We start from the raw sequence: 11,951 nt of genomic DNA on the forward strand, positions 1-11,951 counted from the left end.
TTTGTCAGAGGGTGGAGATGGATGGCAGGAGAGAGATCACTTGATGATTACCTGTTAGGTTCACTCCCTCTGGGGCACCTGGCTTTGGCCACTGTCAGGAGACAGGATACTGGGCTGGATGGACCTTTCGTCTGACCCAATATGACCATTCTTATGTTCTTAAACCCGAGACTTTGGTTTTGCTTATCTTCCTTGAGCTCCTGGGAGTCTCTAGACTTGCACTGAGGGCAGAATAATGTCTCACTAAATATCATGTAGTATCCTGTTCTTTTTCCTTTCAGGAAGGAAAGTTCAAAACTCCTCAGACATGCCCAGTACATTATGTCAGCTGTCAATGACACCAAATTCAACTCTGCAGTGTTCCTTCTCACCGGGACACCTGGGCAGGAAGACATCCATCTCTGGATTTCTGTCCCCTTCTGCTTCGTGTATGTCATTTCGATAGTAGGAAATTCAGTCATTCTGTTCATGATAAAAACAGATCCAAGCCTCCATGAGCCCATGTACATTTTCCTTTCCATGTTGGCCGTCACAGACCTTGGCTTATCGATATCCACCATGCCGACGACATTGCGGCTATTATTATTTAACTCTAGAGAGATCAGCCATGATGCCTGTTTTGCCCAGCTGTTCTTCATCCACTCGCTTTCATACATTGAATCCTCTATTCTCTTGTTGATGGCCTTTGACCGCTTTGTCGCGATCTCTAACCCACTGAGATATGCTTCCATTTTAACCCCACCGAGAATAGCCAGAATGGGACTTTTCTTTGTGCTAAGATCAGTGGCCCTTCACATCCCATTTCCATTTCTCCTGAAACGGTTCCGATACTGTCGAGCCAATGTCCTCTCCCATTCCTACTGCCTGCACCAGGAGGTCATGAAGATGGCTTGTTCAGACATCACAGTCAACAGCATCTATGGCTTGTCTATTAAACTCTTAATGGTGGGTTTGGACTCATTGCTCATCTTTCTCTCTTATGTGATGATTCTCAAAACTGTGCTGAGTGTCGCATCCCATGCGGAGAGACACAGGGCCCTGAACACCTGCATCTCCCATCTCTGCGCCGTCCTGCTCTTCTACATACCAGAGATCGGCTTGTCTGTCACACACAGATTTGGGAACAGCTCTTCTCACTTCCTTCAGATTCTCCTGGGCTATGTCTACCTGCTGGTCCCGCCTCTGATGAACCCAATAGTGTACAGTGTGAAAAGCAAACACCTTCGTTCGAGGATAATTAGGCTGTTCATCAAGTGAAGGTTGTGACACTCTGTGCCTCAGGGGACCCCCCTGCACCTCCATGTTCATCCTTATAATATGATTGTGTTGTATCCAGCGCAAAGCTTGTCATGTAAAGTGTCTTCAGAAGGCTCTTGATGCACTGAGCATTGCTTTTACAGTGATGTTATGGTAACTGTTGTTACAGTAATGTTATAATAATGTTATAAGTTGTAATTTCATGTATATAGTTATGAAGATGAAAATGTATCATCATGGATTAAAGCAAGCCCAGACAACAACTCCTCAAGAGCAGAGGGGCAGTTCACACCTCATCAGGGCATGTATGGGACAAACCCAGCCCAGCCTCACAGGAACAAAGGGGAGAGCCTGGCTGAAGAGCAACCAGCCAGCCTGGGGTGAGAAGCCTCTAAGTTTGTAAGGACATTGAAAGTGTTAAAATCAGCTTAGAACGTGTTTTGCTTTTATTTCATCTGACCAAATCTGACTTGTTGTGTTTTGACTTATAATCACTTAAAATCTATCTTTTGTAGTTAATAAATCTGTTTGCTTATTCTACCTGAAGCAGTGTGTTTGGTTTGAAGCATGTCAGAGACTCCCCTTGGGATAACAAGCCTGGTACATATCAATTTCTTTGTTAAATTGATGAACTCATATAAGCTTACAGCATCCAGCGGGCATAAATGGACTCTGCAAGATGGAGGTTCCTAGGGTTGTGTCTGGGACCGGAGATATTGGCTAGTGTCATTCGGTTGCGCAATCCAAGCAGCAGCTTACATGGCAGAGGCTGTGTGTGAACTGCCCAGGAGTGGGGGTTCTCACAGCAGAGCAGGGTCAGTCTGGATCCCAGGATTGGAGTGACCAAGCAGATCAGTGGTCCAGAGAACACCAGAGGGGAACATCACAAAGGGTCAGTTCATCGCCTGGCTCCAGCACTGGTGACACGGCCATGACAAACACAGGCCACCTATTCCATCCTGGACACTTACATCCGAGATGACATGAGCTACTGATCTCCACTTTGTACACAGAGGTTGCAAAGGGGTCTAAGGCCTGTAGCCATATGAGAGGGGCTGCCTCCTCCAACCCACGCTGGTGAGAAAGAACAGTGAACTGAGGAAAGGAGACCAAGGCCGGGCCAGCAGGCCAGGACTCATTTTGAGTGTGGGCCCAGAGACATGGCACCATTGGCAGGCACCATTATTAATCCAGTCCTGAGACAAACCCTGCGCATGGCGCCCTCTTTGTCAGGCTGCCCTGTGTAGCCTGATTTGGGGAGGGTTAGTAGGGACAGTGGAATTTATCCACTTAATTTAGTTTTATTTAATAATTAATTTTCTAATTAATTAATAATATTAATAATAATTAATAGATATTAATAATGTGGGTATGGCTCGCCAATATGTGTGATCAGAAGATAAAGTTCGTCTTGAATCAGGCTTCACAGAATTTATACAAGGAGATTGGGGGGATATGACAGGAAATTACACTGAGACAGAAATAGTCAATCAAGACCTTTTATTTAAAATCAATGAAACAAGAAGTAAATGTAAAATGTTAAAAGCAGTTTGAGATTACAAAGTTACAAATATCACAGTTCTTTAAGAGATATGAATCTATGATAATACACAGTTCTAAATGCACTCTGTAGCAGTAGGGTGTTGTTCACACCTTTGATAGAGGAAGTTATAAAGAAACTGGTTATGAGTTAAACCCTTTTTAGTCTAGATGTTTAAAAGTAAAGCAGAAATGAGAATTATTTCATACTTACAGCTGTGAAAAGAATTAATACTACGACTTAGTATTGACAGCTTCCATAGGAGAGAGAGGCATCAATGTAGGTTGAGACGATAAGGAAATAGATAGGTGTATCGCCTGTCTAATGGAGGATTGTCACCCTTTTTATAGGGAGAAATCCTTCCTCCTATGCCCAAATTTGTCTTTCCCCCATGGAAAGGTGAGGGTACCTGTTTTTCATAGGCTGACCTTTTATTTGCATATGGATGACAGATATGTACGCATCTGCGGTGTATAGGTGTGAGATTTGTGGGCAGAAATTCCCCCCCTTTTCACCCTATCTAGGTGAAAGGTTAGCAGACATTCAAAAGGTCCCTAGACAATTTGCGTAGGTTTGTATCCTTTTATTACTTTTCTGAGTAAGGGTCTTAAAAGTTGCTTTCAGCATCACGGAGGAAATAGGCCAGGATGTCTGGCCTAGAAGCTTCTAGGTATCTTGCATTACAGCTTATTGCAAATAATTCTATTAATCTATGCAGCCTACACACTTTTATCAAAAAGACATTTTATACAGACCAACAGATTAATCCTCAGGGCTACACCTGGGCAGTCAACCATACCTCCCACCCCAAAGGCCGGCCCTAAAGAAGAGATCCTAGAATGTGTCCGGCGAGATAGGGGAAGTGTTAATATCCTTATACCAGGCACTGAGGAGACCTCCTCTGGCAAACTGTGTAAAAGTCTGGTCACTCCTATTCCAGAAAGATGAATTTAAACTGGAAGAGGTGCAGGGAACGTCTCCCTGGATGGTCAGGGCAATGGAGGACTGGGCTTACATGGAGACTTAATGAGCCTGTCTGGTTTAGCCTAACACAACACAGGCTGAGCAGGGATTGCACTATAAACACACTGGGGGACGAGGGAGTAAACACCAGGGAGGGTGAAGCTAAAGGACAGTGCTGGCAAAAGAAGAAATAGGTAGAAACAGGCCAAGACTAAACTCAGTCTGGAAAGGAGAAGGAGGTTTCTGACCATCTGAGGAGGGAGGTTCTGGAACAGTCTCCCAACAGGAGCAGTGGGGGGCAAACAACCCAGCTGGTTTTAAGATGGAGCTTGACAGGTTTATACACTGGATGATACGTCGGGATCACCTGACATAGCAAGGTCTGGAGTCACTGACCCAGGAGGTCCCTTACAGGCCTTTGTCCCTATGGGTCACATTCACCCATTTTGAGTTGTTAAAGGGCTTTCCCTCAACCCTCCCACTTCCCTGGTTCTTGTCACGCAGACAGCAAGCAGCAAAAGACCAGAAGTACGAAGCGCAGACAACGCGATGTTTATTGGAGTTGGTTTCCAAGCAAGCATATTTCGAACCCCTTACACCATCCGGGCTCATCTCTGTACGCTGAGTCTGCTCCCCAGTGTTCGAATCCCAGCTCTGATGCCGCAAAGTGTTTACCCCACGTCCCCTTCCCAGCTCTGATACCGCAGAGCCTTGTCTGCGTCCCCATTCCCCATCCCCTGTTCCCATTCCCCCCCGTAGCAAAAATGATTCCAATTTCCCTTCTCCCCACTTCCTGTTCGACCCCAGTTTATATAGTAATAGTCTCAGCTATACCTTAACCAATCATTTTACTGCAATTTAACTAACCGATCCTAACATACTGTAATATAATACTCTAACCAATTATATCCCACTACCCTAATTAACTTACACCTAGGAAATTAATTATACAGCAGAGAGAAAAAATTAGAGAACCAGACAGATTAAAAGTGGGGGCCATAAAGATAAAACAATACAGTAATGTGGGTTTCACAACCACAGCCATTGAGAAGTGGATTCTTTCCAGACAGGATGCTAGCAAACTAAGTTTTCTTTATCCATCTTGGGCCTGGTCTACACTAAGGGCGGTGGTCGAACTATGGTACGCAAGTTCGGCTACGGGAATAGCGTAGCTGAACTTGAAGTACCCTAATTCGAACTACTTACCCGTCCAGACGCTGCAGGACCGTCGTTTGCAGTGGTGGAGTTCCGGAGTCGACCGGAGCGCGCGGGGAGTTCGAACTATCGCGTCTAGATTAGACGCGATAGTTCGAACTCCGAGAAGTCAAATTCACTGCGTCAACCCGCGCGGTAAGTGTAGACTTACCCTTAATCTCTTTTTTTTTTAAATCTGCTGGTGATGGGCATTATTAGGACAGAATCATCTTCCTAACAGCCCAATACCCCCTTATTTCAGTGTGATGGGTTTGGGATGTGAGGACATGACTGTTCACTTCCCAGCTTACAGTTGGGGGGAAGGGATAGCTCTAGTGGTTTGAGCATTGGTCTGCTAAATCCAGAGTTGTGAGTTCAATCCTTAAGGAGACCACTTAGGAATCTGGGGCAAAAAATTGGTCCTGCTAGTGAAGATAGGGGGCCGAACTCACTGACCTTTCAAGGTCCCTTCTGGCTCTAGGAGATTGGTATATCTCCAATTATTACCTTTGCCCCTGCTGCTTAGCAAAAGGCCTTAGCCTAAGAACCAGGCCTCAGACTATCCTAGTGAGAGAAGGCCCAGACACAGGCAGATGTGGTTTTAATTCTTTATTTTTATACCCCTGTAACTAGTTAAGTGATAAAAATACACCTAAGTTCTGAAAGTATAGGCAGGCAGGTCTGAATATTGGTCCTGCCATGAGGGTAGGGGACTGGACTCGATGGCTTCTCAAGATCCCTTCCAGCCCTAGAATCTATGAATCTATGAATCCATATTCTAACATGTGTCACACTGGGAGCTCATGTGGAGTTGCTTGTCCACTATGACCCTGCTCTGAGCCCTGGTCGATGGATTTGTCCCTCAGCAGATTCAGGAGAAAGCATGACTCAGCCTTATCATCAGGAAAAGGAATTGTTCTTGGATTCCTGTGTAGTGATGTCACAGGAGTTTAATTCCCTGAGTTTCTTGTAATCTCAGCATGCTGAGCCGCCAGCTGCCTTCTCCCCAGCCAAGAAAGGAAGGATGGGACAATGGTTAAAGTGCTGGCCTGGGACTCAGAAGAACTGGCTTCAGTTCTATGCTCTTCCACAGACTTCTTCTGTGACCTTGGGCAACTCACTTTGTGCCTCAGCAACATGTGTTTTAATACGGCTCAATGTAAAGGTTTACAGCTAGGAACAAGGGATGCAGGCCATTCTTACCAGTTGGGGAACCCAATCCCAGGGAAGCACTGACTCTGAAAAAGACCTGGGGCATCATAGTGGATAATCAGCTGAACAAGAGCTCCCAGTGTGAGGCTGCGGCCAAAAAACCTAATACAATCCAGGATGTACAATGATGGGAATCTTGAGTAGGAGCAGAGAAGTTATTTTACCTCTTTATTTGAGACTCGTGTGACCACTGCTGGGATATTGTGGCCAGTTCTGGTGCTAGAGTTCAAGAAAGAAGTTGAAAAATTGGAGAGGGTTCAGAGAAGAGCCACGAGAACGATCAAAGGATTAGAAATCCTGCCTTATTGTGATAGACTGAGGGATCTCAATCTATTTAGTTTAATGAAGAGAAGGTTAAGGGTGACTTGACCACAGTCTGTAAGAACCTGCATGAGGAACAATCATTTAACAATGGGCTCTTCAGTCTAGCAGAAAAAGTTATAACAGGATCCAATGCCGGGAAGCTGAAGCTAGACAAATTCAGACTCAAACTAAGGTGTAATTTTTATTTTATTTTTAACAATGAGGGTAATTACCTATTGGAACAATTTACCAAGGGCTGAGGTAGATTCTCCATCACTGACAATTCTTAAATCAAGGCAGGAGGTTGTTCTAACAATTCTGCTCTGGGAGTTATTGTGGGGCAGGTCTCTGGCATGTACTATGCAGGCTGTCAGACTAGGTGATCACAACGGTGCCTTCTGGCCTTCGGGTCTACCCAGTGGTGTTAGTAGCACTGCCCTGCCACATAGGGTGTGGTACTGATAACTATGAGGCGCTTGGACACAGCAGTAATTATAACCAGAGCTAAGTGTCTTAGGGTAGGTCTACACTTACCGCGCGGGTTGACGCGGTGAGTTCGACTTCTCGGAGTTCGAACAATCGCGTCTAATCTAGACGCGATAGTTCGAACTCCCCGCGTGCTCTGGTCGACTCCGGAACTCCACCACTGCAAACGGCGGTGGCGGAGTCGATTTTGGAGCCGCGGACTTCGATCCCACGGCGTCTGGACGGGTAAGTAGTTCGATCTAGGGTACTTCGAGTTCAGCTACGCTATTCCCGTAGCTGAACTTGCGAACCCTAGTTCGACCCCTGCCCTTAGTGTAGACCAGGCCTAAGGGTATGTCTACACTACCAGAGTAGTTCAATTTTACTAAACTCGAATTTGTGGAACCGACCTTACAAAGTCGAACGTGTGTATCCACACTAAGGACAGTAATTCGATTTTGTGAGTTCACACTAACGGGGCAGGCGTCGACATTGGAAGCGGTGCACTGTGGGCAGCTATCCCACAGTTCCCGCAGTCCCCGCTGCCCATTGGAATTCTGGGTAGAACCCCCAATGCCTGCTGGGGGAAAATATGTGTCGACTGTCGTCATTCAACCGTCACTCCCACCCTCCCTCCATGAAAGCGCCGGCGGGAAATCTGTTCGCGCACCTTTCTGGTCAGTGACCGTGCGGATGCCACAGCACTGCGAGCAGGGAGCCCGCTGCGATCATCGCTGCAGTTATGGCCGTTGTCAACTCCTCGCACCTTATCGTCCACCTTTTTCACAGTCAGATGCTGAGAAATCGGGCGAGGAGGCTCCGGCAGCGCGGTGAGGACATCAAGTGTGAGAGTGGCACAGACCTCTCACAAAGCACGGGACCCCGCGCCGTGGACATCATGGTGGCAATGGGTCATGTTCATGCTGTGGAATGGCGATTCTGGGCCCGGGAAACAAGCACGGACTGGTGGGACCACATAGTGCTGCAGGTCTGGGATGAATCACAATGGCTGCGAAACTTTCGCATGCGTAAGGGCACTTTCCTTGAACTGTGGGACTTGCTGTCCCCTGCCCTGAAGCGCAAGGACACCCGGATGCGAGCAGCCCTGACTGTGCAGAAGCAAGTGGCCATAGCCCTCTGGAAACTTGCAACGCCAGACAGCTACCGGTCAGTAGCGAACCATTTTGGCGTGGGCAAATCTACCGTGGGGGTTGCTGTGATGCAAATTCCATCGCAATCATTGAGCTACTGCTCTCAAAGGTAGTGACCCTGGGAAACGTTCAGGTCATCATAGATGGCTTCACCGCGATGGGATTCCCAAACTGCGGTGGGGCTATAGATGGAACTCACATCCCTATTCTGGGACCGGCCCACCAGGCCAGCCAGTATATTAACCGAAAGGGCTACTTTTCAATGGTGTTGCAAGCACTGGTGGACCATAGGGGACTCTTTACCAACATCAACGTTGGATGGCCGGGCAAGGTTCATGATGCGCGTGTTTTCAGGAACTCTGGTCTCTTTAGACGCCTGCAGGAAGGTATTTTCTTCCCGGACCACAAAATAACTGTTGGGGATGTGGAGATGCCTACAGTGATCCTCGGGAACCCAGCCTACCCGCTAATGCCCTGTCTCATGAAGCCCTATATAGGCACCATGGACAGTGACAAAGAACTCTTCAACTACCGGCTGAGCAAGTGCATAATGGTGGTGGAGTGTGCTTTCGGGCGTCTCAAGGGGAGATGGAGAAGCTTACTGACTCGCTCTGATCTCAGCGAAACCAATATCCCCATTGTTATTGCAGCTTGCTGTGTGCTCCACAATCTCTGTGAGAGCAAGAGGGAGACCTTTATGGCAGGATGGGAGGTTGAGGCACATAGCCTGGCTGCTGATTACGCCCAGCCAGACAGCCGTGCGATTAGAAGAGCCCAGCGGGAAGCGCTGAGCATCCGGGAGGCTTTGAAAGCTAGGTTCCTCAGTGAACAGGTAACCTGTGACTATTAAGTTTGTTTACAGAGAAGCTGAACCTGTCCCCGTTCCTTTACCCAGTTAATGTTGACTATCCTCTGCAGTTACATACCCCGTTCCCCCCGTTCCAACACACGTTTAAAAATAAAATACATGGAACTTTTTTAATTAACACCATTTTCTTTAGTACTGATTTCACGGTAAAGGGTTAAAACTGGGACGCAGACTGTGGTGGGTAGGGTGTGTAGTGCTGCAAAGACCGCTTCTAAACTTGAGGAATGACAGGCTCCTGCTCCTAGAGCGGTGTGCGGTGGCGGACTGGTTGTTTCAACGGAGCCTGCCACCCCTCCTTTTCGGGACTCTGTGTGTGGGGGCTATGTGACTTTGTGGTGGGGGAGGACAGTTACAGATCCCCTGCTGCATGGCTCTGTGATCCAGGATAAGGACCGCTGCATAAGATCTCTAATCACCCTCCCGCGCCACAAAGTCACATACCCCCCCACACACAGAACATGAAAACCACCTCCCAGACTGACCAGGGTGCCTAGTGACTGCACTGTGTGTGTGACCTGCTGCTGAACCTGCCCCCGTGTCTGTACCCTGGTAAAGGTGACTGACCTGTCCAATTACCAACCCCCTTCCCCCCCTTCAAACACAGTCTCCTCTAAAAGAACATGACAGAAACAGTAATTAACAGAAAAGTCTTTTTTATTATCACCTAGACAGTTAGGGGATGAAACTGGGATGGGGGCTTGGGTGAGGCGGGAAGGAAAGGACTTATCAAAATTTTGGGAATGAGAGCTTTTTGTTAATTGAGCACTCTGCAGGGGTGGAGTGACAGTTTTCACGGCCCCTGCCGCCCCTCCTTCTTGTTACTTTGGGTGAGGGGGGTATGGGACTTTGTGGCGGGGGAGGGCGGTTAGAGATACACTGCAGTGGGGCTCTGTCCTCCTGCCTGCGGTCCTGCAGAACATCCACAAGGCGCCGGAGCGTGTCCGTTTGCTCCCTCATTAGTCCAAGCAGCGTTTGAGTCGCCTGCTGGTCTTCCTGCCACCACCTGTCCTCCCGTTCGCTGTGTGAACGCTGCTGCTGAGAGAGGGTCTCCCTCCACTGGGTCTGCTGTGCCGCCTCGGCTCGGGAGCAGCCCATAAGTTCAGAGAACATCTCGTCCCGTGTCCTTTTCTTTTGCCGCCTAATCTGCGCCAGCCTCTGTGAGGGGGATGCTGGGGCAGGTCGGGAGACAGTCGCAACTGTGTGATGGGAAAAAGGGAGTTAATTCCTTACAAAGATACATTTTTGCGAATAATGAACATAGTCTAGTCTGTCTCTGTGAACAAGACCATGCACAGCACCTATCTCATGCGCACTCAGGACAAGTTCGAATTTTCGGCCTTCGCATTCACTGCCTGGGGTCTTGCACTGGAGATCAGACAAGCGGGGCAGGACAGCAGAATTCGTGGAGCAGGCACACATGGTAAGCCATAGACATTTGGCTGCTTAAAACTTAATGTATAGCAGTGCCCTCCTTTCATGGTCAAAGCAATGCTCCTAGCGTTTGCAAGTTCCTGCTGCTGGCAATCCGGAACTCTGCCCCTGTTCCACCCCCTCACAGCTGTCCCCGGGAAAGATCCCTGTATGCTGCCCCTCTACCGCCTCCACCACATGGCTGTAAACCGACGCTTATTGTTATGTAAAGGAACAGTCAAGCAGTCCCAATACTAACATTCCCCTAATTCAAAGCAGGACGCCCTGAGCGAGATCACTCTGAGGAGGGTCACTGAGGCAGATAGAGAGCGCATGCTGCGTGAAAGCCAGCACAAACCAGGGGCCTATGCCGCCATGCTCGTCGAGGCAATGCTCCCAGAGTACCTGCTGATAGCCTGGCGCGGAAAAGTGTCCTACCACGGAGGACCCAATAAGGCCGCTCTCCCCAGGAACCTCCTGCGGAGGCTTTTCGATTACCTCCAGGAGAGCTTCGTGGAGATCTCCCAAGAGGATTTCTGTTCTATCCCCATATATATTGACCTTCTTTTCACATAGTTAATATTCCTGTTCTGTTAAAAATAAATGTTTACATGTTTAAAGCACTTACCGACTGATCCTTCCCCTGATTCAGGGTCCGGGTTAACGGCTGGGGAGGGTTGGTAGGGGATCTCTGTGAGGGTGATGAAGAGATCCTGGCTGTCGGGGAAATCAGCGTTGTAAGCGCTGTCGACTGCCTCGTCCTCCTCATCTGCTTCCTCATCTTCCCCGTCCGCGAACATCTCCGAGGAACCGGCCGCCAACACTATCCCATCGTCAGAGTCCACGGTCAGTGGTGGGGTAGTGGTGGCGGCCGCACCTAGAATGGAATGCAGTGCCTCGTAGAAGCGGCATGTCTGGGGCTGGGATCCGGAGCGTCCGTTTGCCACTTTGATCTTTTGGTAGCCTTGTCTCAAGTCCTTGATTTTCACGCGGCACTGCATTGTATCCCGGCTGTATCCTCTGTCTCTCATGGCTTTGGAGACCTTCTCGTAGGTCTTTGCATTCCGTTTTTTGGAGCGCAGATCTGAAAGCACAGACTCATCGCCCCACACAGTGATCAGATCCAAGACTTCCCGGTCAGTCCATGCTGGGGCCCTCTTTCTATTCTGAGATTGCATGGACACCTCTGCTGGACAGCTCTGCATCGCTGCCAGTGCTGCTGAGCTTGCCACGATGTGCAAACAGGAAATGAGATTCAAACTGGCCAGACAGGAAAAGGAATTCAAATTTTCCCGGGGCATTTCCTGTGTGGCTGGTCAGAGCATCCGAGCTCGGACTGCTGTCCAGAGCGTCAACGGAGTGGTTCACTGTGGGATAGCTCCCGGAGCTATTAGCGTCGAATTCCATCCACACCTAGCCTAATTCGACATGGCCATGTCGAATTTAGCGCTACTCTCCTCGTTGGGGAGGAGTACAGAAATCGAACTAAAGAGACCTGTATGTCGAACTAAATAGCTTCGTTGTGTGGACGGGTGCAGGGTTAATTCGATTTAACGCTGCTAAATTTGACATAACCTCCTAGTGTAGA

The 11,951-nt window shown here is 48.4% G+C and overlaps 1 protein-coding gene across 1 annotated transcript; it reads left to right on the forward strand.

The window, feature by feature from the left end:
- The first annotated feature begins 321 nt into the window (after positions 1 to 321).
- Positions 322 to 1,257, forward strand: LOC123352362 (olfactory receptor 51G2-like). The gene has a single exon (XM_044992339.1). It carries the CDS (start codon positions 322 to 324, stop codon positions 1,255 to 1,257), a length of 936 nt encoding a protein of 311 aa, XP_044848274.1.
- The last annotated feature ends 10,694 nt before the right edge of the window (positions 1,258 to 11,951 follow it).

This window comes from Mauremys mutica, chromosome 1 (assembly GCF_020497125.1).
Source record: "Mauremys mutica isolate MM-2020 ecotype Southern chromosome 1, ASM2049712v1, whole genome shotgun sequence".
NCBI classification, from domain to species: domain Eukaryota; kingdom Metazoa; phylum Chordata; order Testudines; family Geoemydidae; genus Mauremys; species Mauremys mutica.